The 20,708-nt window shown below is 52.7% G+C and overlaps 1 protein-coding gene across 6 annotated transcripts; it reads right to left on the bottom strand.

The window, feature by feature from the left end:
- Positions 1-392: 392 nt before the first annotated feature.
- EMP2 (epithelial membrane protein 2) lies at positions 393-20,704 on the bottom strand. 6 transcript variants are annotated; one of them, XM_087878725.1, is made up of 5 exons: positions 20,433-20,704; positions 5,700-5,825; positions 4,657-4,747; positions 3,247-3,393; positions 393-2,681 (listed from the first exon to the last, which is right to left on the bottom strand). In XM_087878725.1, exons 2-5 carry the CDS (start codon positions 5,775-5,777, stop codon positions 2,494-2,496), a joined length of 504 nt encoding a protein of 167 aa, XP_087734851.1. In that variant the 5' UTR covers positions 5,778-5,825; positions 20,433-20,704; the 3' UTR covers positions 393-2,493. The 6 variants fall into 6 exon arrangements, with proteins under 6 accessions (XP_087734851.1, XP_034297370.1, XP_034297371.1 ...); XM_034441479.3 differs by lacking the exon at positions 20,433-20,704 and adding an exon at positions 10,739-10,855; XM_034441480.2 differs by lacking the exon at positions 20,433-20,704 and adding an exon at positions 9,637-10,468.
- Positions 20,705-20,708: the final 4 nt, after the last annotated feature.

The raw sequence follows: 20,708 nt of genomic DNA on the forward strand, positions 1-20,708 counted from the left end.
TTTAGCTTATTCCAAGCATCCTTCCTTGCTTGTAAAAAAAGGGATTACGGTGCAGAAATACTGTTCACCAAGGAACAACTTTGTGCTTGTTCTGGAGCCCTGGAGTAAGTGCCACTCTCACTGAAAAGCAGGATCTTGAGCAGCCCCTCTCCAACCGAGGGTCTCCTGCTGGGGCCATTTGGCTGTCTTTTGGCTTTTTTCCACGCGAGACACACACTTCAGTTTAGGAGCCCAATAGGCCACTTTCCAAGCCCCTCTCCACAGCTGTGAGGAGGACTAGAAACTTCAAAAGCATTCTAGGGAAGCAAATGCTGTCTCCCGTTTATACGTCAACCATCCGGTACGCAACACGGTCTGCCTCGCAGCCACAATGGAATGAAATGTTGGCCCGATACCGGTTGTAAGGTTTTATTTCTATATACAATTGAATAGGTATATAAAATACAAAACGACCAAGGCACTGTTGGTGGAATTGAGCTATAAATTTGTCCTCTGAGAAACCCCAATTGCTCGATCACTCAGAATCTTGAAAAACTCCCGGTAGCGTAAAGAGCTTCGTTCCACTTTCGGTTAAAAGGGGCTGTTTCGTATTTATAAGGCAGGATTGCCTGGTTATATTATAGGGAGGCTTCCTGTTCGCTTCTTACGAAGGGGTCAGAAATATAAAGGTAAATAGGGTTACATATCTTTGTGTATATGTGCTATTTTTTTTAAACATAAATATAAATCCAAACTACAACCTCACCAGAGGAGTTAGTTGTTCTGAATAAAGGTTCACCAGTGGCAAGAACTTCTCTTTAAAGCTTGCGCAGAGTTGCAGCCTGAAGAAAAGAGCCAGCTTGGGGACAGGGAAAAGGCGGGGTGGGGGGCTGGACAAGGGGTTATCCCGAAGGGAGGAAGTGGTGGGAATTAAAGGCAAAATTAAAAGCATTAAAGTCCAAAGAGGGCAAGGATGTCTAGCGGGAACGGTCTTCTCCCAACACGTCCCTTCCCACACGACTGAGGATGCTATTTCAGTCCAAATAAAGTCAATCTCTCACTCCAAATACCCACTTAATAAGACACGAACTTACGGTGCCGTCTACGTGTTTGAGGCAGGGGCTGTTGGGAAAGCAGCCCCAATTAGCTCTGTGGTGCTCAGGAATGAATCGGTCACAACCTAGTAAGAAGGACAGGGTTTCTCTGAGGGAGCAATCGAGAAGGAACGCCAGCAGCCAGGAGGGATGTGGTGGGCCTTGCCTCTGGCCAAAGACAGTCACTAAGAACAACTCGAGGGTCTCCCTGGGCTCTGCTGGGTCTGGGCACCTCTCCCCCCCCCCCAGTGCCAGCCGAGCGTCGTTCTGCCCACGTCAGCTGAGGCTTCCATGGCCTCGGAGGCTGACCAACACCGTCCAGCTTTGGTGCAAATGCCAAAGTCCAGCCTCTCCCTGTGCCAATGGGCAGCCACCTGCAGGGCCGCCTCAGGTCGAGCGGAGCTGCCTCATCAAGCTTTGCTTCCTCCCACGATGGATGCACCAGGAATGTTCGAAGTTCCTCAGAATATGGGGAAAAGGACAAAACGGGAAGGAATTCTGCGCCGGGGTGGACTGGAGGATGCGGCCAGAGGAGGGCCGTCTGGAGCTGCGCCAAGGATGGAAACGCTCCAGCTGTGGATCGAGACAGGCACCACGTGGCACACCATGAGGTAGCTCAGGACACACATGAGCATCGTCGAGGAGCAGCTTCGTCTTGGGCGAGGGGCCCTTGTGAGCCCCCCGGGCAGGACGAAAGGAAGACGCTCAGCTGCCCCACTGAGAGCCGCCCTTGCACGAAGCGACTCGAGGGGCAGATCAGAGCGGGGTTCTTGGCACCAGAAGGCCCTGGGATTCCCTACGGTTGCTCCAACTCCAAGATTGCTTAACACATTGTAACCCACCCTGAGTCTCTGGAGAAGGGCGGCATATAAATCAAATTAAAAAAAAAAAAAAAAGATGCCAGCTCTCGGGGTTTTACAGAATTGGGGGGTGGGGGGCAAGATGGGTTTTGAGGAGCTCCCCTTTCATACGGCGTAAAAGGGAACCTGGGCTAAGGAGGCTGGCATCTGTTGCATGCTGCCAGTCCCAACCAGACCCCTACCTCTGTGCCCTCGCCCTCACCTTTTGTTAAGGCCGGGTAGCCCCGCAGTTGTTTGGAGAGCTGCAGAGCCAGAGAAGCCCCGAAAGCGGGAGGGGGACCGGCATGCCCAGGGCTCTTGAGTCACTCTTGAGAGCCGTGGGGGCTGCTGGCTGGCGCTGGGCATCCCTGCCCAGAAGTGCCAGTCCACCCACCTCTTTCTTCTCTTCGGTCCTCCCGCCGGCCTTCTAATGCCACGCCAAGGACGGGGAAGGGGCCCAACCACGGCTGTACAACAAACGCTTCTATTTACACAAAGGGGGGGCTGGAATGCCAGCCCTTCAAGGAGAGCTGGGGGGGCGGGGGGGCTGTTCTTCTCCCTTGCCAGCCGCCGGCCCGGCTTTATTTGCGCTTCCTCAGGACGAGGTACATGAGGCCGCTGAGCAGGGTGAAGGCGAAGGCCACCCAGGCCAGCACGTAGGAGTAGCCGAAGCGGCCGCTCTCCACCTCAAAGCGGCCGTAGGTGAGGCCCCGGTGCAGCTCCGAGCGCCGGTTGGTGTAGACGGAGGCCCCGATCATCACGCAGAGGCCTGGGGGCAAGAGGCAGAGGGACCCCGCTTAACGACAAGACACAAACTCTAGGCCTACAGCAGGAGCAGTCCTCGACTTACGACCAGAATTGGGGCTGGAATTTCTGTTGCTAAGGAAGGCAGTCGTTCAGTGAGTCGTGCCCGATTTTAGACCTTTTTGGCCACCATTGCTAAGCAGTCATTAAGCGAATCAGTGCCCCCGCATGGACTCTGCCTGGGGATGCTGCGGCGCCAGTTGCCAAGCGCCCAAATTTTGCTCAGGTGACCATGGAGACAGCGCAACGGTTGGGGTTGCAAGGACCGGTTGTAACTCGTTTTGTGTAGTTATAACTTTGAACAGTCACTAAGCGAACGGCTGTAAGTCGAGGAGTGCCCTATTCCAAATCCGAAAGTTCTCGCCACGTGACTTTTGGATCAGGTGAGGCGGCTTTGAGAAAAGCTGCCTCCCCCCAGCAAACCATGATGAAGAGGAAAGGGACGCTTCCCCCCCAGACCTGGTTTAGCTATCCCGTTAAAAATGTTGGTCTAGTTCTGGGAAAGGAGGTTTCAAAGCCGGGATACTCACAGGACAAGAGCTGGATGATGGAGGTCAGCACAAACCGCTCTCCTTGCTTCAGGCGGAAGAGCTGAAGGATGAAGACGAAAAAGGCCACGCAGCAAAGAATGGTGGACAAGATCATCGTGGCTTGGACGGTCTGGATGGACGGGTATTCTGGAGGGTGGGGTGGGGGTGAATGAAAAGGCGTGTGGAGACAGGTCACCCCAAAAGGCTGGTTCCCACAAGACTCCTATTGCACAGGGGTCAAACCTTGGAGACTTCAATTCCCAGAATTCCCCAGCCATCGTGAAAGCCCAGAGCAGGCACATCCAACCTTCGCTTGGATGTTTAAGATCTGGGGAATTCTGGGAGCTCTCCTGGTTGCCCACCCCTGCCTGATTGTGTAGCACAAGACGCCGTGGCTTGTAAGCCAGGATTGATGGCTTAAGGCCCAGTGCTGGAGAAGCTTCAAAGGCAAGCTGAAGCAAGCCCCCTCCTCGTTCCGGACAGCAGCAGCAGCAGCAGCACCTCGGGGCCTCCCCTGCCCAGGCTCATTTTCCATCGGCCTGTCCGCCTCCAGAGCCAGCCGCATCCTGCCCGAGACGTCCTCGTGCCAATTCCATGCCGAAGGACAATAAAAGAAGCCCGAGCTCTCCTGCCAACTCCCATTCCTCGATTTCCTCCACAGGAAAATCAGCCAGCTTCCACGGCAAGGAACTTCTGAATCGGGCAGCTGTGGGCCGCTCCCTTCCTCCTCTTCTCTCCCCAGGCGCCTTGGCAAAGCGCCCTGGCTTCCCCCCCCCCCCCCCCGCACTCCTCAAAGTGGGGGAAATCCCAGAGGAAAGGGGTTTTCAGTCGAGGCCGGCACCCCAGACGCCCCTGGGGGAGCAGTCAAGGCTACAGCCTGCATCCCCCACCCCCCGAAAGCTTCCTTCTCTTATGCAGCCTCAAGGATGGAAGGTAAAGGCTTCCCTGTCCAGTCGTGTCCGACCCGAGGGAGCAGTGCTCATCTCCCTTTGGCCGAGGGACCCAGCGTTGTCCAAAGACGCTTCTCTGGTCATGTGGCCAGCAACACTGTTGTCTTCCCACCAAAACGGTCCCTATTTATCTACTCGCATTTGCGTGCTTTCTAACTGCTAAGTGGGCAGCTGCTGGGGCCGATAACTGGAGCTCTCAGGACTTGAACTCAGGCTGTCAGCTGACAAACTCAGCATCTCTAACCACTGAGCCTCTAACCACGCCCCCCAGTAACAGGCTATATTTCTGTGCCATTGGAGAAATGCCGAATGCCACAAAGTCCTGGCATTTTGCACCCACGGGCTAGTTAGAAGACTTTGGGGCTGGGGAGGGGGAGTGGAGCAGACCCTCCACAGGTGCCTTTGAAGTGTCCGTCTCTTCCCACCCCCAGCAAGCAGGAAAGTCCTCCTTGAGGCTCACCTGGAAAGGTATTATCCAAGGCGGTACAGTTCGTCTCATTGAAGCACTGGTGCCAGATGTCTGTGAAGAAGCCATCGCCCACCCACCAGGCCTGAAAAGGAAGAGGAAGAGGACACAGAGAGTGCAGGGACCTCTACTCAGGAGACCCGGAACTAGCCTTTTTTTAAAAAAATAAATAAATAAAAACCCAAGAAACGGGAAGCACGGATGATGAATTTTCAACAAGGCTTTGTGGCTGGCAGTGATTGCCTGCTGACCTCGTCCGTGGATACGCGGAGAGAGAACTTTGTAAATATGCCTAAGAAAAGAGTCAGGAAGTAGCTCCGTGTGTGTGTGTGTGTGTGTGCACGCACGCAAACCAAGGTGGTGTTTTGTTTCAGCTGGTGAGGTCAGTATTTGAGCTCTATTCAGCCTGAACTCAGCTCAGGCCTGAGTAAATCCATCACGTTTTGTTTACGGGTGATTCGTGGCCAGTGAAAACACAAACCATAACAGCCCAAGGATCGACAAATCAGAGATCGAGACAGACAGAGAGAGACATGACTCCTGGGATAACTGATACGCTTTCAGTCCCTCCTCTATTCGATTCGACCCGCATACTAGTATAAAGTGGTACCAGTTACCCACGTGCAATATGTATTTGAAAAGAAAGACTTCCGACTGTTTTGCTCAGTTGAATTGGCATCACCCCCAAGGTGGGAGTCGTAGTTCATGGGTGTGCATGGTTTTTTTTTCTTTTTTAGGTTGGGCACCAAAGCACGGGGGACCTTCTCAGCAGCACCTGGACCAATGTTTCTCAACCTTGGCTGCTCAAAGACGTGTGGACTTCAAGTCCCAGAATTCCCCAGCCAGCTTGGGGGACTTCTGGGAATTGAGGTCCACACGATTTCAAGGGGCCAAGGTTAAGCAACCCTGCCTTGGACTAAAGGCGCTGTCCGTGCACTTCCAGATTAGAAGAGCTTGGTAAAATTTAATCTCCTTGTTCAGATGACACCCCTTCAATCCTGGAATCAGACCCCAAACAGAAAGCCCTGGCAACTCACGTTATCGATTGTCGAGATGAACAGAAGTGCGGCTGAAGTGATGTGGAAGAGGATGATAAAGGCCAGGAGGATCAGCATGGTGGAGCAGGATGAGGGGCGGCTCTTTCAGACGAGAAGAAAGCGATGCTGTTTGGACACAAAGAGAAAACAGAGCAGAATTATGCCAGGCGAGGCTACATGTGTCGTCTCGAAAACTTCTGCTACTTTAGCCAAGCCGGTGACTGTCGCTTCCTTGACTTCGACATAACAATTCACGAATCAAAGCTGCCTTCTCAAAAGACATGTCTGAAAGTTGCCAAGCTTGACTAACACGGATTTAGAAGAACTCCGGAGATGCGGTTGGGCCTGATCTTCTCCTTTTAAAACAAAAGCTCTTACCTCAGAGTTGAAGAGCTTGATCTGCCAGTTAAGAAAACTAAATCTGGACATGGAAGGGTGGTGGCTGTGGCAGAGAGGCCTTTTTCCTCACCGTCTCCTCAACCCAGGAAGCCATAAAAGCATCCTAGTGACTAGAGGACGACTCTAAATTCAATGAAGCTGAATATTTTCCTCACAGAGGCAGTCAGACCACTGGGTCACCTTCGCTGCTGCAATTCCAGAGACACCAAAGCAGGACTTCCTATTTTTTCCCATGGTGGCTGATCCCATCCTAACCTCTCTGGGCTTTCTCTTTCTTTCTTCTTTCTTACTTTCTTTTTCTTTCTCTCTCTTTTTTTCTTCTTTTTCTTTCTTTCTCTCTCTCTCTCTCTTTTCTCTCTCTCTCTCTCTCTCTAAGCACCCAAGCATTTGCAATGTACGAAAGAACTCTCTTCCCTCTGCAAACAGCACTTAGCAATAGACTTATATACTGTACCCCTTCACAGTGCTTTACATTCCTACCTAAGCCGTTTACAGAATCAGCCTCTTGCCCCCAATGATCTAGGTCCTCATTTTACTGACCACAGAAGGACGGAAGGCTGAGTCAACCTTGAGCCAGTCAGGATCGAACTGCTGGCAGTAGGCAGAGTCAGCCTGCAATCCTGCTTTCTAACCACTGAGCCACCATGGCTCTTTTTATAAATGCCCACTTAACCATAGTGGATTCCGTGGGATGGCCACAAGGGAGCCAATATCTTGAGGTTTGGGGGGGGGAATTGGTTGAGGATACCTAAATCTATACAGCTGAGGGGCCTATCAAAAGAGGCAGCTCTACCTGTACCTTCCTCAGGCAAAGGAAGGAAGGTGCACCCATGAGGCCTTTGGAGCACCAGAGGGCCTCTGAAGGGTCTTCCTTAGCTGGAGACGGAGGGGGCAGTTAATAGGAGAAGATGCTTTTCTTGGGTGGCTCCAATTAATGTGCCCATGAACTCCTCTCTGCTGGCCCTCAAGGAGATTTTAAAGATTTGTCTCTGCCGGTTGGTATCTGAAGGCTCCGTGCTCTGCTCCTTTATTTGCTGATCCTGTTTAATCTTGAAACCTTGACTCTGTTGAGTGGTCTTCCAGGATGAAGCCTGCACTATTCCATGGCCTTAAAAAGCCGCCTCTGCGCCTGGTTTTCCTTAACGGCCCAACCTTCGTCCAGAACAAGGCCTGTCACTTTGCTCAAGCTGGCCTTTCAGCGGTTCTGCTTCAAAATTATAACCCGGGCAGGACAAACAACCAGGAACTGCCTTTGACTGACATGAAGGCTCCTTAGGTGCTTTTAGTAGAATTACTCACCTGCTCCCTCCCTCCCTCCTGTCACATTAAAAGATCTAGAACTTGGTGTAGCAGCTCTGGGGCCACACCTGAGGATTCGGGAGGGGCTGCTTTAAGAGGAGCTGAGGCTTAGAAGGTCGCAGCTGCCCTTCATGTGGGTCCTGGGTTGGGCGCCCTGCAGGGTCTCCAAGGAGCATGGCTCATGTGCTGAGGACTTGCACGATCTGGGTCCCTGCTCAGGTGAAGAGATGGGTTTCTTTTTCTATACTGCGAAGTTTGGAGCCTCGATTGTGAGCCCTTCCCGTTGTCCGTTTGGCCCCTTGTGGTGCCAATGAACCCTGCAGAGAAGGCACAGATTGGATGCCTCCCTCTGAAGAAGGGCAAAGGGTTGAAATAGAAGAGGAAGATGTTGAGACTCGGAAGGTCCAGCCTCAAGGGTGCAATTTGCTGCTCTTGGCCAAAGGCCACCCCTGGGGCAAAAGTGCAGTATCTACAACGGAGAGCTTCCAGAGCAGAAGGAAGGAAATGGCAATTGGGGGGGGAGAGAGAGAGAGAGAGAGCCAAAACTCTGCTTCTCACAATGCCCGGCTTGTGTGGCCACACCTAAAGGGCATCTTGTGAAAGGAGGACTTTTCTATCCAAGCCTTCCCAAACAATATTGATGGGTGGGCAGCCTGGAGAGCAATTCAGCCGATGGCCAGTCCCAGAATGCCTTTCTCTCGGCGGGAATCGTGCCTGAGAAACGTCTGTTTGCCCAACCAGGGAGTGGCCAGAGGAGAACATGAAGTCAGGATCCCTGAAGTCACAGGAAGCTCTGCCAGCAACCAGGCAGCAAGCCGACTCGTGATGAAACAGGGTTGCCTGGTTCTCTTACAGTTTCTTGCCGGCCACCTGCTTCATCTTACGTTTACCTGCTGCTCGTTGTTTTATCTGCGCTGTGCCATGGAAAGAGGGACGTTACTCGGTGTAATAAAATCTTAAGCCGCCGCTTTGCACACACCTCAATGTGTAGGAGGGACCCTGCGTCTCCTTAAGCCACTGTTGGCAGACTACAAGGGCTGGTTTGCCCAACGTGCTCAGCCCCACATCCATGCCAGCTTAGTTCACTTCGATTAGGTTGATCCATCGCCTGAAATTTATGCCCTGGCCTGAGCCGCTGAATCTGGGCGGTTTTATTGAAAGAAGCAAAATTGGTCTAAAGAAAAAGAAGCCGTTTCCAAGAGCAGCCGGCCAGATGCTCTTGGAAAGCTTACAAGCTATGAGCTACCAATCCAAGCAATGCGCAGAAAACAGGCAGGAATGCAAATTGAAGCGAAAACATTACAAAACAACCTTGAGAGGTCTCTTGTAAAAGTGCTCAAACAGCAGGGATTCCAATTGCTTCCACTTTGAAAGAAGGCAGAAAAAATCCGGACACGGGATTTGTGGAAGCTGAGCGGAGGCCACTTGGCTTATGGCCAGGGGCTCTGGCCCGGCAACCCTTACCTGGGATTCTGGGCCCACTCTAGGTAATCCAGAGCAGGAACCGTCTAAATGTCCAGCTTCCCAACTGCATACCTGGTTGGCCACTGGGGAAGGAGGGTCCCAGAGGCCAGCAAGGTTCAGGAGAAGCAATGCTTGGGCCAAGAGAGCCCCCCGGAGTCTTCCTTCCGTCCCCCTCATGAATAAAGTGTCTCACTCTTCCGGCGACCCCTTTTATGATTAGAGTCTGAAGACGATCAGAAGAACTTCAGGCCATCCAGCTGCCTGCCTCCAAGGGGTTCCTAGCATGAGGGCAACCAAGCCATCTCATGCAGCCCTCAGCCACACCTTGCCCTCGGAGTCACCCCCTGGCAGAGGTCAGGATTGACTTGGGCATCTCCCCACTACTTCTCAGCTTTCGGAGTCCTTGTGTCATTCCCCTGGGGTGGGGGGTCCCTTCCAAAGGGGAGAGGGGAAGGGTCTTCAGAACAGGCCAATTGTGCTGGAGGACCATGAGGCAGTCTCCACCCCCTCCTCCTCCTCTCGATGGGAAGCCAGATGTAGAGCAAGGCAAGATGCTGACAAGTGGGGCTTGGAGAAAGGAAGAGACCCCTGGATGCAACTGGTTACATTGGAGGTTAGACAAGGCTGAATCCTGGAGCCCCTCGGATGACAAAGCTCCGCTCCAGAAGAGATGAAACAGGAGGCGCCCCAGCCTCCACCCCGGAGGGCATGCAGAGGACAGTGGTTTCACCATCCACACATATGCATATATATGTATAAATATGGAAATCCTCACCATTCATCTCATTGTTCTGAGTAACACTTTTCCTTCTCCAATAATCCTAATTCACAGGTCATGTTATGCACACTTTGCATAATTAAGTTTGCTGAATAGGTTACAACTGGCAGGGTTCACAAAATACACTAAATTGTTCATCCCGGGTTGCAAAGCAACAGGAACCATCCCCCGCCATGGAAACGGTTCCCCAAATCGATTCCGTGTGACTTTTCCTTGAATCTCTGACCATCTAGACTGACGCCAAGACTGCTGCCACGATTAGAAGGGAAAAGGCGAAACACACCTCTGTGGGCCTCCCTTATCTGGGCACCTGTTGCAGGTACCCGGCTACAACTCCCGTTTCCTGGAGGGGAGTGCAAGAGAGCCCACCGCCGTCCAAGCCTTGTCCTCCTCATGCTCTTGCAGGTACTCCCGCCTAGCTCCCCATTTTACAGGGAGGAAAAGCGAGGCACAGGACGCCGCGTGGCTGAAGCCCACCTTCACCCTCTGCAGGAGCACGATCCGGCCCGAGGGTCTTCCCAGACGGCCCTCCCCCTCCTAATCTCCGTCGCCAGTCCGCTTCGGCGCTCCCTCCCTTCCCCAAACTGACTTCGAACCAGCGGACGAGTCCCGGGCCAGGCCTGGGATGCATCGGAGGGACGAGAGAGCCCCGGACGCCGCTTCTGGGCGGCTGGAACTGAATCTCCCCAAGGAGGGACCGGCCCGCTCCGGCTATCCTGGGCCGGGAGAGCCCCGGGCCGTCCTTTCCAGCCGGGCTTCCCCCGCGCCCCCTCCCCGCGCAGAGGGGGCTCCAGGGCGGCCGCCGATCGAGGGCGGGGCGGCCGAGAGCGCCCCCCGCCCCGCCCCGGCTGGCGCTCCCCGGCTCCACCCGCGCTCCGGCGCCCGGAACGGCAGCGGCATCCCTGGCCTCCCGAGCCCGCTTTCCCGGCGCTTCTGCCACGCCAAGCCCGGAGCGGCGGCTTCGGAGTCCGGAGCGCGGCGGGAGGGAGCGGTTCCCCCGCCGGCCGGAGCTCCGGTTGCCCCACGGCCAGCGCCGCTTCTCAGCGGGCGGGCAGCGCGCTCTCTCGGGGCGCCTTTCTTCCCCCCCAGCCCCACTCACGGCCGGTGGCTGCTGGCCGGGTCGGGAGCGGCGGCGGGGCTGCTGCGCGCGAGGAGTGGCTGCTCGCTCTGCCGCCTGCTGGGCCGGCCGTGGCAGGAGCCCGGCTGGGTGGGGAAGGGGGAGGGGAAAAGGCAGCGGGCTGGGGGAGCCGCAGCAGGCCGGGCCGGCTCTCTGGCCGCCGGGCGGAAGGGCAGCCTTTGCTTCCCTCCCGGGAAGGCCCGTCCGGCGGATGGTCAGGAGGCGCCGGGCAGGGCTGGCCGCCGCTCCAGGCCTTCTGCGAGCAGCGTGGCTGCTTCGAGGGGCTTCGGAAGGGCCGAGCGCGGAGTGGCACAAGGACCCGTTTCCGACCTTCGGCTGGTAGAGAGCCCAGGTCCCCCCAGGGCCGCCCCCGCTCTCCGTTTGGGCAGCTCTGTCAAAACGGGGTTCCCATCCGCCCCCCCCCCTTCTTCCAAAGGAGATCAGCCGAGACCAGGATGAGACCAAGCCAGGATCGTGGTCCAGGATTGGAATCAATTGGATTCACCAGAACCAAACACATCCACATTCTTTTCCACAGAGAGACTTCCAGGACTCCGGCTATGAGAACTTCACAGGGTTGGGGGCTTCCCCACCAAAGCCATTTCCTTTTGCTGGCGGGGGGGGGGGGGGTGACGGGCAACAGAGACCGATCACCTGCAAGTGCATTTTGACACAGATCGAGAAAAGTGCCAGTGGAACCAATAAGAAAGGGGGAGGGGGGTTCTTGAGCCTCTTCGACTGGCCGGACTTACTGGGCAACCCTTTAGAGGGGTCTCCCCTCTACTGTGGGGGCAAGGGGACCCCCATGCCACCTGAGGCCCAAGCCAGGCATTTTGCTGCAGGGAAGAGAGTAGCAAACAAGGGCCCCTCCCACCAGCCTCGCTGCAGGGCACCAAAGGATGGCCAAGTTATTTTGGCAACTGAGGTAGGAATTTCCACCACCAGCATTTCCTCACCTCCCTGGCACTGAAACCACACCCACGGAGCAGCAAGAAGCCATCTGGTGCCTTTTCAGAAGGCTCCGTCCAAGGGGCCTTGGTCTCCCAGCAGAGCCTGGAGGCTCTCGGACAAAGGTCCCGGCTGGCTCTGCAAACAGATCCAGGGTTGGTTTTTTTCTTCTTAAAAAAACCCATGTCTGTGTGTCTGTGTAGGACCAGGGAATCCCGGCTGGTCTAAGACAGCACGATGGCCAGATAAAGAGAAGAACGGCTTCCTGCTTCTTGAGAGCAGAAGAGAGATCCCGAAGCCAAGCAGATGATTGGCCAGTCAGGGCTCCGTCCCCACAATGCTGCTGCTGCCAAGAGAACCGAATGACCCACTGGAACCATTCGGTCCCCTTCTGTTTCCCCAGGACAGGATGTTCATCCAGCAGATCTGGAGGCACCAGGCTGGGAATATGCTCCTTCCACGCACAAATGAGTGAAAGTATCAACCCTAAGGACGTGGCACCAATATGGGTCATGTCGTTTCATGTCCAGACCATTATCTCTGGATCAATACGGCCACATTGGCCAGGACAACAAAAGGCCTGTTTTGCTCTCAGATCAGAAGAGAACTTGTGGGCAAGACTCTCGGGCAAAGGGCCCTGACGTCAGAAGGGGATGGCTCGGGACATGAAGACTGAGAGGGGAAGAGAGGGCATGAAGAGGGCACCTAGTCAACCTTGGGGGAAACCACATCTTTCTCCCTGTCTCTGAAGGTATCAAAGTCCTTGGCCAAACTTTACCTGTTTTCAGGTAAACTTTACCTGTTTCGTGGCAAAGATGCTTCATCCCCAAGGCCCCTTTTCTTATGTTCTTGGCTGTGAAAGTGACCAGTCCTGCTAAGGTCCAGCTAAAGCTCCAACCAGCAGCTCAGCCAAGCTAAGCCGGAGGGAGCCACCTCTGGAAATATTCTGACTGGAACGGGAAAGCCAAAGCAGAGGCCTCAGCCATGGCCTCGGCCTCCAGTCAGGCACCTCCGATGCTCCTGTCAGTCCTGTGGCTGCTTTGGGTGGCAACGCTGCCTTTTCTGATGTTGCTGGGGCATCCTGGCCCCAGCAGCAGCTGGCAGGCCTGGGGCCCTTTTCTTTTTGTAGCCCCTCCATAGAATAAACTTCAGGAGCAGATCTTTGGGCCACTTTCCCTCCAGGCCAGGGAGAACTTGGGGGGGTTTCTCCCTCCCTCTTCAAAAAAATAAAACAAGTAGAAGCCAGATAAGATTAAAACCAAATCTGGTACAAGAGACACCAATTTGCAATAACGCCGCCTCCTTCCAGAGTGTCTCCACTTAATCACAACAGAAGGAAAAGGATGCAGCTTTCCCAGCCAGGTGTGCCTATCCAGGCCCTGGCGGCAGGTGAGGTTCACAGGCATGCACATCCAAGTCAAGGCTTATTGGGATATCTGTCGGCCAAGACCTCCCTCAATTTCCATGGTTTTCTTCATTGTCATACAAGGTTCCGTGTGATCAGCAGAAGCTCTCCAGCTTCTCCAGCTGGCCTGAGAGGCTTCCCAGAAGACCCGGCTGGCCTGGCAGGGAAACCTGGCACAACCAGGAATCTTCCCCTCAGGCTGTCCTTGCTGGGCAATGGACAGGGAGAGGGAATGCAGCCCAGCACACCTGGAGGATGCCCGTTTGGGGGAAGCCAGGTAGAGCTTTTGCCTCTCTTCCCGCATGCTCCCGAACCACAACCCAACCATTTCTGGCTGGGAAAAGTCCAGACCACCATTAATGGCAGCAAAGAAAGGAGGAGCTCGGTGCTGCCTTGCAGGGTGCCCAGCTTCCTCCTGCCAAGATCTGGGAGGCTGATCAGGTCTGCAGAGCAACCATAAGCCTTCAACGGTTGGGCATACCTGGCGAAGAGCAAGTTCCTTCTCTCCTGTGCCAGCCCCAGGTTGGGCGGGAAGGGAGGGAGGGTTGTTGGGGCACGTCTGATCACATCAGAAAGGCAGCTGGCCTATAGACGCCGAGCATTTCCGTCAGTTGAGAAGAGAGCAGCTAATGGCTGATTTTGGGACATCCCGAGGCTCTTTCCCAGGAGCGGGAAGGCCACCTGCACACATTCCTGCCAGCTCTAGTTCGCCCTTCCGGGTCAGCGTAGCAGAACGGTCGTAAGAGCAGCCGTCCCACCCAACCTCCTGCTGCAGCCTCCCGAAGAAGATGGAGACGCTTCCCCAACTTGCCTAGACATCAACGCTGCAGAGCAAAAATATTAGATAAGGGAGATCAAAGGATAAAACAGTTAACCGCAAAATTACTGTTTGTTCTCCTTGCAGCAAGATACAAATCTAAAAATAAAACAGAGCACCAGCTTTTTATTTTTCCCTGTAGCAAAGAAACGTGCAACCATCCGATGTTTTGAAATCTTATCCTGCATCTTCCTAGCAATATTTGGAATGAGCTGTCTTTTACTACAAGTAACTAACCCATGGGCACAGTTTACAGCTGGGCTGTCCCTGCCTGTCTTGGCAAATGTGGGGCTGACCCAGAGGGAAGCCGCCTCGGAAAGGAGGGCAAAATAACCCACCCACGGATAAAACCAGAATTTTAAAATTGGCATGGACTGTAAATTGCAATAGACAACTGTGTGGAATGAAGCATATTTAAATTAGTTACTATTTCTAACACTGGATTTTATATTAGCACGTACAGCCTCTGCTCTCTTTTGTTATCTCTCGTGGGGTGCAGAAAGATTTGTAGGCAACCTGCTGTTGTTTAACTTTGCTTAATCTTTTTCTTTCTTTTTCTTTCTTTTTCTTTCTTTTTCTTTTTCTTTCTTTCTTTCTTTCTTTCTTTCTTTCTTTCTTTCTTTCTTTCTTTCTTTCTTTCTTTCTTTCTTTCTTTCTTTCTCTTTGTTTGCCTGTCCTGGGTTCCACGTTGTTTATTCCGGAGCATGCCTAGGAACATGTTCAATGCAGAAATACACAAAAAATCAACAGAGGCATGTCTGGGCCGGGACAGGATTAATCTGAGAAAAGAAAGAATGAAAGATTTGGGTGGGGCTGATTCAACCGGGGTGGGAGAGGAAGGGGGTGCAAAGGATTTATTTTCCACATGGCAGGAGGAGAGTATGTTGGGTGAGACAAAAGGGAAGGGTCACACAACCATCCATTCTCTGGGAAACTTGACCTGAGTCGGCTTCTCCAGCCTTCAGGTGTGCTGAACTTCATCTCCTTAAAACCCCCCAAATATGTCCCGGCATCTTTGATTGGCTGGGCAGCAGAAGTGGTGCAATCCAATTGATCTGGATGGCGACCAAATACGGAATTATTTTTCAACAGGGGTGGAAAACTCATTTGGGACTCTTGAGAGCAAGTGTGAGTCTTGTGCAGGAATTGGGTAGGTCTAATGAAAAGAAGGACCAGGGATGATATGATAGCAGTCTTCCCATATTTGAGGGGCTGTTACGGAGAAGAGGGGAATCAACCTATTCACCAAAGCAGCTGAAGGCAGGACAAGAAGCAGTGGATGGAAAGTAATCAAGGAGAAAAACTAACCTGGAATTAAGGAGAAACTTCCTAACACCGAGGACAACTAAAACAGTGGAACAGAAGTTGCCTCCAGAAGTTGTGGCTGCTCCGTCACTGGAGGCTTTTAAGAAGAGCCTGGACAGTCCCTTGTCTGAAGTGGTGTAGGACTTCCTGCCTGACCAGTGGGTTGGACTAGAAGACCTCCGAGGTCCCTTCCAGCTCTGTTATTCTGTTATTCTTCTCACAGAGTTATGTTCATAGGAAGGTCTCCCATTCGCTCAAGAGATCCATCTATCAGGAAGCAGGTGGGACTGTTCCAGGATGGTCCCTGCACCCTCTTGAGTCCCCCTCCAGTTGTCCTCCACTGCCCTACCTTGCCCTTTTCCTTCCTGCAACCATCCAGCATCTTTATTTACACAGAGGCAAAGAGATACGCAGGGGAAGCCCGAGGCTGGGCCTTTGTTTCTGCAGCGTGCCAGTTGGAAAAGGAAACACAGGGAAAAAGGAGGCGCCCAGGAAGGTGCTGCTGTGCCTACCCCACGCTCTCTGGCTAACCCCAAGGACGAATCCACTTCCGGGTTTTAGGTCAGTGGCAAGCAGGTGAGGAAAACAGAGGTGTGGGGGGGGGGGCAAAGCTTTCATCCCAGACTCGGCAGGACAGTCATCCTTCCTGGGTGTGGAAGCATGTCCCAGTTTTCACCTGTGAGAGGTTAGAAAGCAGAACCTGCTGACCTGAGCACCTCCTGAATCGGGATCTGGAAGAGTTTCATGCAAGTCCACTTGGGCGTCTTCGGGGGCTAGAGGGGAGATTCCTGGAGGCCAAGGAAGGGATCTACTTTGCAGCCCCTCTCTAGACAGAAAGGCATACATTCCCAAAGGCAATTTATGTTCACCAGGGAGACGCCGAAGGCTTTGGCCAACAGATCTTTGGAGACCTTACGCTGATTTCAGCTTTTCCACTTCTTGCCTTGTGGCTCTTCCTGCAGGATGCTGAGAAGCTCCAGAGCTCCCTGGCTGACTTGGAAGCCCACACATCCACCTGACACTCCGCAATTACTTGGCTGACTCATCGCATTCTCTTCCAGAGGCCCAAACCTGCTTGGTGAGGGCAGGAACAGGTTTTTTGGAGGGCCCCACAGTCCCTCCAGGTGGAAAGGAGGTGTTGGGGTGCTTCTTCCTCCTCCTTATGCCTCCTTTGATTAAGGAGTTGTCCTCTTGCCAGCCATCCCACCATCTGATTTTGTTCCTCCCTAATAGACTCATCGGCCTGGAGGCTGACAATTTGGCCTTGGGAAATCGTCTTCCACCCACAAGGCCCTCTAAACGCCACGGCTCCCGATTTGCATTAACTGTAAAACTAATCTTGCAAACTTGCATGAGGAGCCAGTAGAGGAACAGTTATTTTCTAACCCCGTTTGGATATTTGGGGGAGGAAGGAGGCCGCATAAAGATCCTCCCCAAAGGTCCAGCTTCCCACACACAAGACCTGGTTTGGTTTTTCTTTCAACTTTCAGGAAGCAGGAACAACACAAAGCTCTCATCAAAGCAACTGGGAACAGAGACGGCTCTTAATTAACTGCCAAGAGTCAGGCCACTGAAGGTGCTGGTTCTGCTACAGTGCTCCCTTTTATTTTGCTTTTGTTTTTTTCCTTTGAACAAAATTAGGGAGGCGGAGAAAAGAATTTGCCTCACCTTCCAAAGCTGGCTCCACCCTTCCTTCCGGGAAAACCAGGAAGGAGTTGCTGAAACTTTCTCTTCTCATCAAGGAGATTCCTGCTTTAGGGCATCTCTGCCAGGAAGGTCCAGGCAGTGGACCAGGGGTGCCTGTCTCTGACCAGAGAACCCAGAACTATTTTGAGATCTCTGGGGTGAACCAAAAGGGGGGGGGCGGCGCATTTCTGCATTCCAAGCCAGATCTTGCCCCCCCCCGCCTTCCTTCCTTCCCCTCCCCTCTTGTCCCCCCCTCCTTCCCCTCTTCCCCCCTGCCCCCCCCCACCAGGAGGCAGGGCCCCATTTATTAAAAGTGAACTCACCGTTCTTGCCTTAGTGAAGAGGGAGGCATTAAAAATAAACCAAGGTCATCCTGGCCTTCCCAAGTTCTTATTATTCATATTTTCAGGGCAGCTGTCACTTTTGCAATCATTCGCCAAGCAATCGCTGGAATATTTTGGTCTCCACTTTTAAAAAGGAAAGCTACACCGCTTGCAGCTTTTTGGGGTGGGTATAATTAGCTTTCCTTTGTGTGTTTGTTCCCTAAGGTTGCCAGCTTCTTCAATAAAAAAAAAAATCTCTTACGCCAGTACGTTAAAGAAAAGGTAGACGCTTATTTAGTTAAGTGTTTGTGCTCCCTGTTTCACTGCACAGATGAAAGTTGCGAAGCAGCTGAGGCCACAATTGAAGTGTTTAACAAAACCCCAAGAAGCCGAGATTCAAAGGCTGGCTGCTGAACCACTCACCAAGGGCCAGCAAGAAGTAATGAAGCAGCACTAAAGTACAGGGCACTGCCCAACCATTCGGAGAATATAACAAGGGCAGAAGAGAGGCACCCCCGGTTCCTAGAAGAGGGACTTCCCTAGCCGGGAGGTGGGGGGGGGACACTGAGAAAATTCAGTCTCCAAACACCCTGGCGACATCGGACACAATGGGGTCACAGAAGTGTCCTCCAGTTGAGCTCAACTCACTGCAATTCAGATGGAGACAATCTTCCCAAGAACGGTAGAGAGAGATTGTCCTGTTGCCTCCTTCCCAAAACCATTTTTTTCAACTTCCCCATCTTCCCCTGCCCTGGGATTCTGTGTGGTGCCCCTTCCGGTCCCATTCTATGGAGCATCTGGAGAGCGGGGGGGGGGGCTGCTTCCTGGGAAAGACCCCTGTCCTTGTCAGCCAAGAGCATCTGCAGGGATCCTGGGCCCACAAAGGGTGGGATCAAAGTCCCCCAAGAGAAGAGCAATAGACTTATACACTGCTTCATAGTGCTTTACAGCGCTCTCTAACCTCTACAGTCTCTAAGTCAAAAGAGTTTTAGGAATGTGTAGTCTCCTCCCCCAAATTTGTGCCTTGATGTCCATCGTACCACTTCCAGCTGGTCTGGCCAATGGGCTGTGCTGGTGGGAAATCACACGGCTACTCTACAAGCTGGAGCCCTGAAGAGGCAGAAAACATGCATTGCAATGCATCAGTCGTGCACTTCAAGGGAGGAGAGGAGGTGAAAGAAGGGAAGCCGAAGGTGTGGAAAAGGTGCTTAGAACAGCTAAAGGAAGGATCTGAGAACATCAAGCCGGCATCCTGGGCAAAATGTTCTCCTTCCAGACTGCAGCCAATAATTGAGGCTTTCCTAACCGCACTGCCTCAGGCTTTTCAAAAGCTCAAGCCAAAGCTCTTGTTTAAGTTCAAGGGAAGAGCTGGACTCTTTCATTCAGAACAGGCACCCATTCTTCTCTGAACGCACCCACCAGCAAGACTCCTCTGAATACTTGGCCACCGGCACCGGCAAGGGCCAGAGATCTGCATTGTCCGAAGGGCCAGGCTGTTGGACGCCAGATGACATTTCACAGCAGCTCAGCCCTGGCAAAGCCTCTCCACCCACCACGCTTGTTCCTCCTTCCCCTCTTCCTTGCACCAGCCCTAAACCATCCTACGCGGTATTAAAGAGTCCCTGGGTTTAGATGGCAGGACGCAGGAGGAAGGACCTGTTTACAATTAAAGATCTCTGGGCTGAAAATATTCTCAAAAGCATGAATGGTGAAACAAGAAAGGCCTTTGCACATCTGGATCCTAGAAGGATCTGGAGTTATTCATTGGAAGTCAACCTGCTTTCTCCATTAACGGAGAACAGAGTCTAACCTCCTAGCCTTGCCTCTGTCCCCCAGGGATACCACCCGACCCATAGTCTTCTACCTCCTCTTGAATACCAGCAGAGAAAACTAAGGAAGGAAACCCAGAAGCGCAGGTAAGTGGCTACTCATTGAGCACAATCCAGAAGACAGGACAAAATGCCACTTTGTTTTCTGCTCGACCAAGACATTGCAAAGGGAGCGGGAAGAGAGAAAGCAGAATGTGGCTGGATTATGGAAGCAGCAGCATTTTGAAGGAAAATTAAGAAAATCAAATCATGACGGTGCCATTTAGGTAAATCCAGACGGGTCAAAGGATTCGTTGCAGCAAACAGAAGTGCTGAGGAGTTGTTTAATAACTAGGCCCCACAAGTTACCTGTAATTAAATGTATATATCCCCTGGTTATAAAGGTAATTAAATCTATCCATATGCATGCCTTTGCTGCACTCAATCAACACAGCTTATAATTACGAGAACGAGATATGATTTTAGTGATAAATGAAACTGCAACAATACCAGCCAGGAGGTGGTTAAGAATATAACGACTCAGTTGCTGTTCTTCCAGTGAGAGTGTTGGGGGGTGGGGGGAAGGGAGAATGAGATGCACACCACAACGCAATTATATTAGCTTCCCTCTTCATGTAAGAAGCCCAGATGCCAAGAAACTGAGCCTGTGAACCACAGAGGAACAAACCACTCCTGCTCTCTCACCAGGCGAGCGTGAGGCTTCAGGGGAAAGCTGATTATCTCAGAAGAGAGTCGAAACAACATCTCTAGGCTCATCCCCTTCCCAACTGGACATTCTCCCAATGGACATGAGCTCAATGTCCATTGTCTGGAGCAATTCTCTACCGCTGGCCCAGCCTGCCAAGATCTCCTGCACTCCTCCTGTGAAGGGGGAAAGGCAGGAAGCTGACGCCACACACACCTCCTTTTCCTTCAGATGAACTACCTTCTAAATGTCTAAGAAACAGACAGTGTCTGAACTTGAAAGGATGCTGACTGCACATCCTTGCCCAGAAATGTAAATGCTTTAGAAATGGAAGGAAGGTTATAGAGAGGGACTTGGAGCAGAAGTCTGGGCAGCATAACTGTTTTGAGCTGGAAGGGGAGGAAACAACGATCTGATCGTGCATTCCCTGTGAGCAAATACCAGCATGATTATTACGGCTTAGTTGTTTGCACTCTCTGCTCCCTACGCTGTAAACTGTATTCTATAAAAAACAGAGCTGGGGGAGGATGGGTTATTTTCTACAATGTGCATTCCATTCTCCCTTTTGCAAACATGGTGAGATCCTTGCATCACAGACCTTTTCCTGTACTTCATATGGCAGACACGTAGATCAAGTTCACACAGGTGGAATAGTTAGGATGAATGTTAGCTACTTACGTGGCGCTTTCACACCTGGAACCCTTTGCCCTTCGGCAGGCTAGCTTCCCCTGGCCCAAGCGGATTAGCAGGAAAGCTACGTTTGCAGGTGGAGTTAGTCCACTCTGCGCCTAGTCTAAGGACGCATCTGCACAGTGTCGCATCCTCTGGCCACACGGGCTGCTAGAGCTCCAAGTTCAATTGTGGATGGAGCTAAACGGGGGAGGGGGGGAGACGAGGGCCAGGACCCTCTTCTGGATTTGGCTCCTGTCTGCTCTCGAGCCCGGCTGACTGTCT

Source organism: Pantherophis guttatus, chromosome 14, assembly GCF_059756535.1.
Source record: "Pantherophis guttatus breed Tessera chromosome 14, ASM5975653v1, whole genome shotgun sequence".
Taxonomy (NCBI): Eukaryota; Metazoa; Chordata; class Lepidosauria; order Squamata; family Colubridae; genus Pantherophis; species Pantherophis guttatus.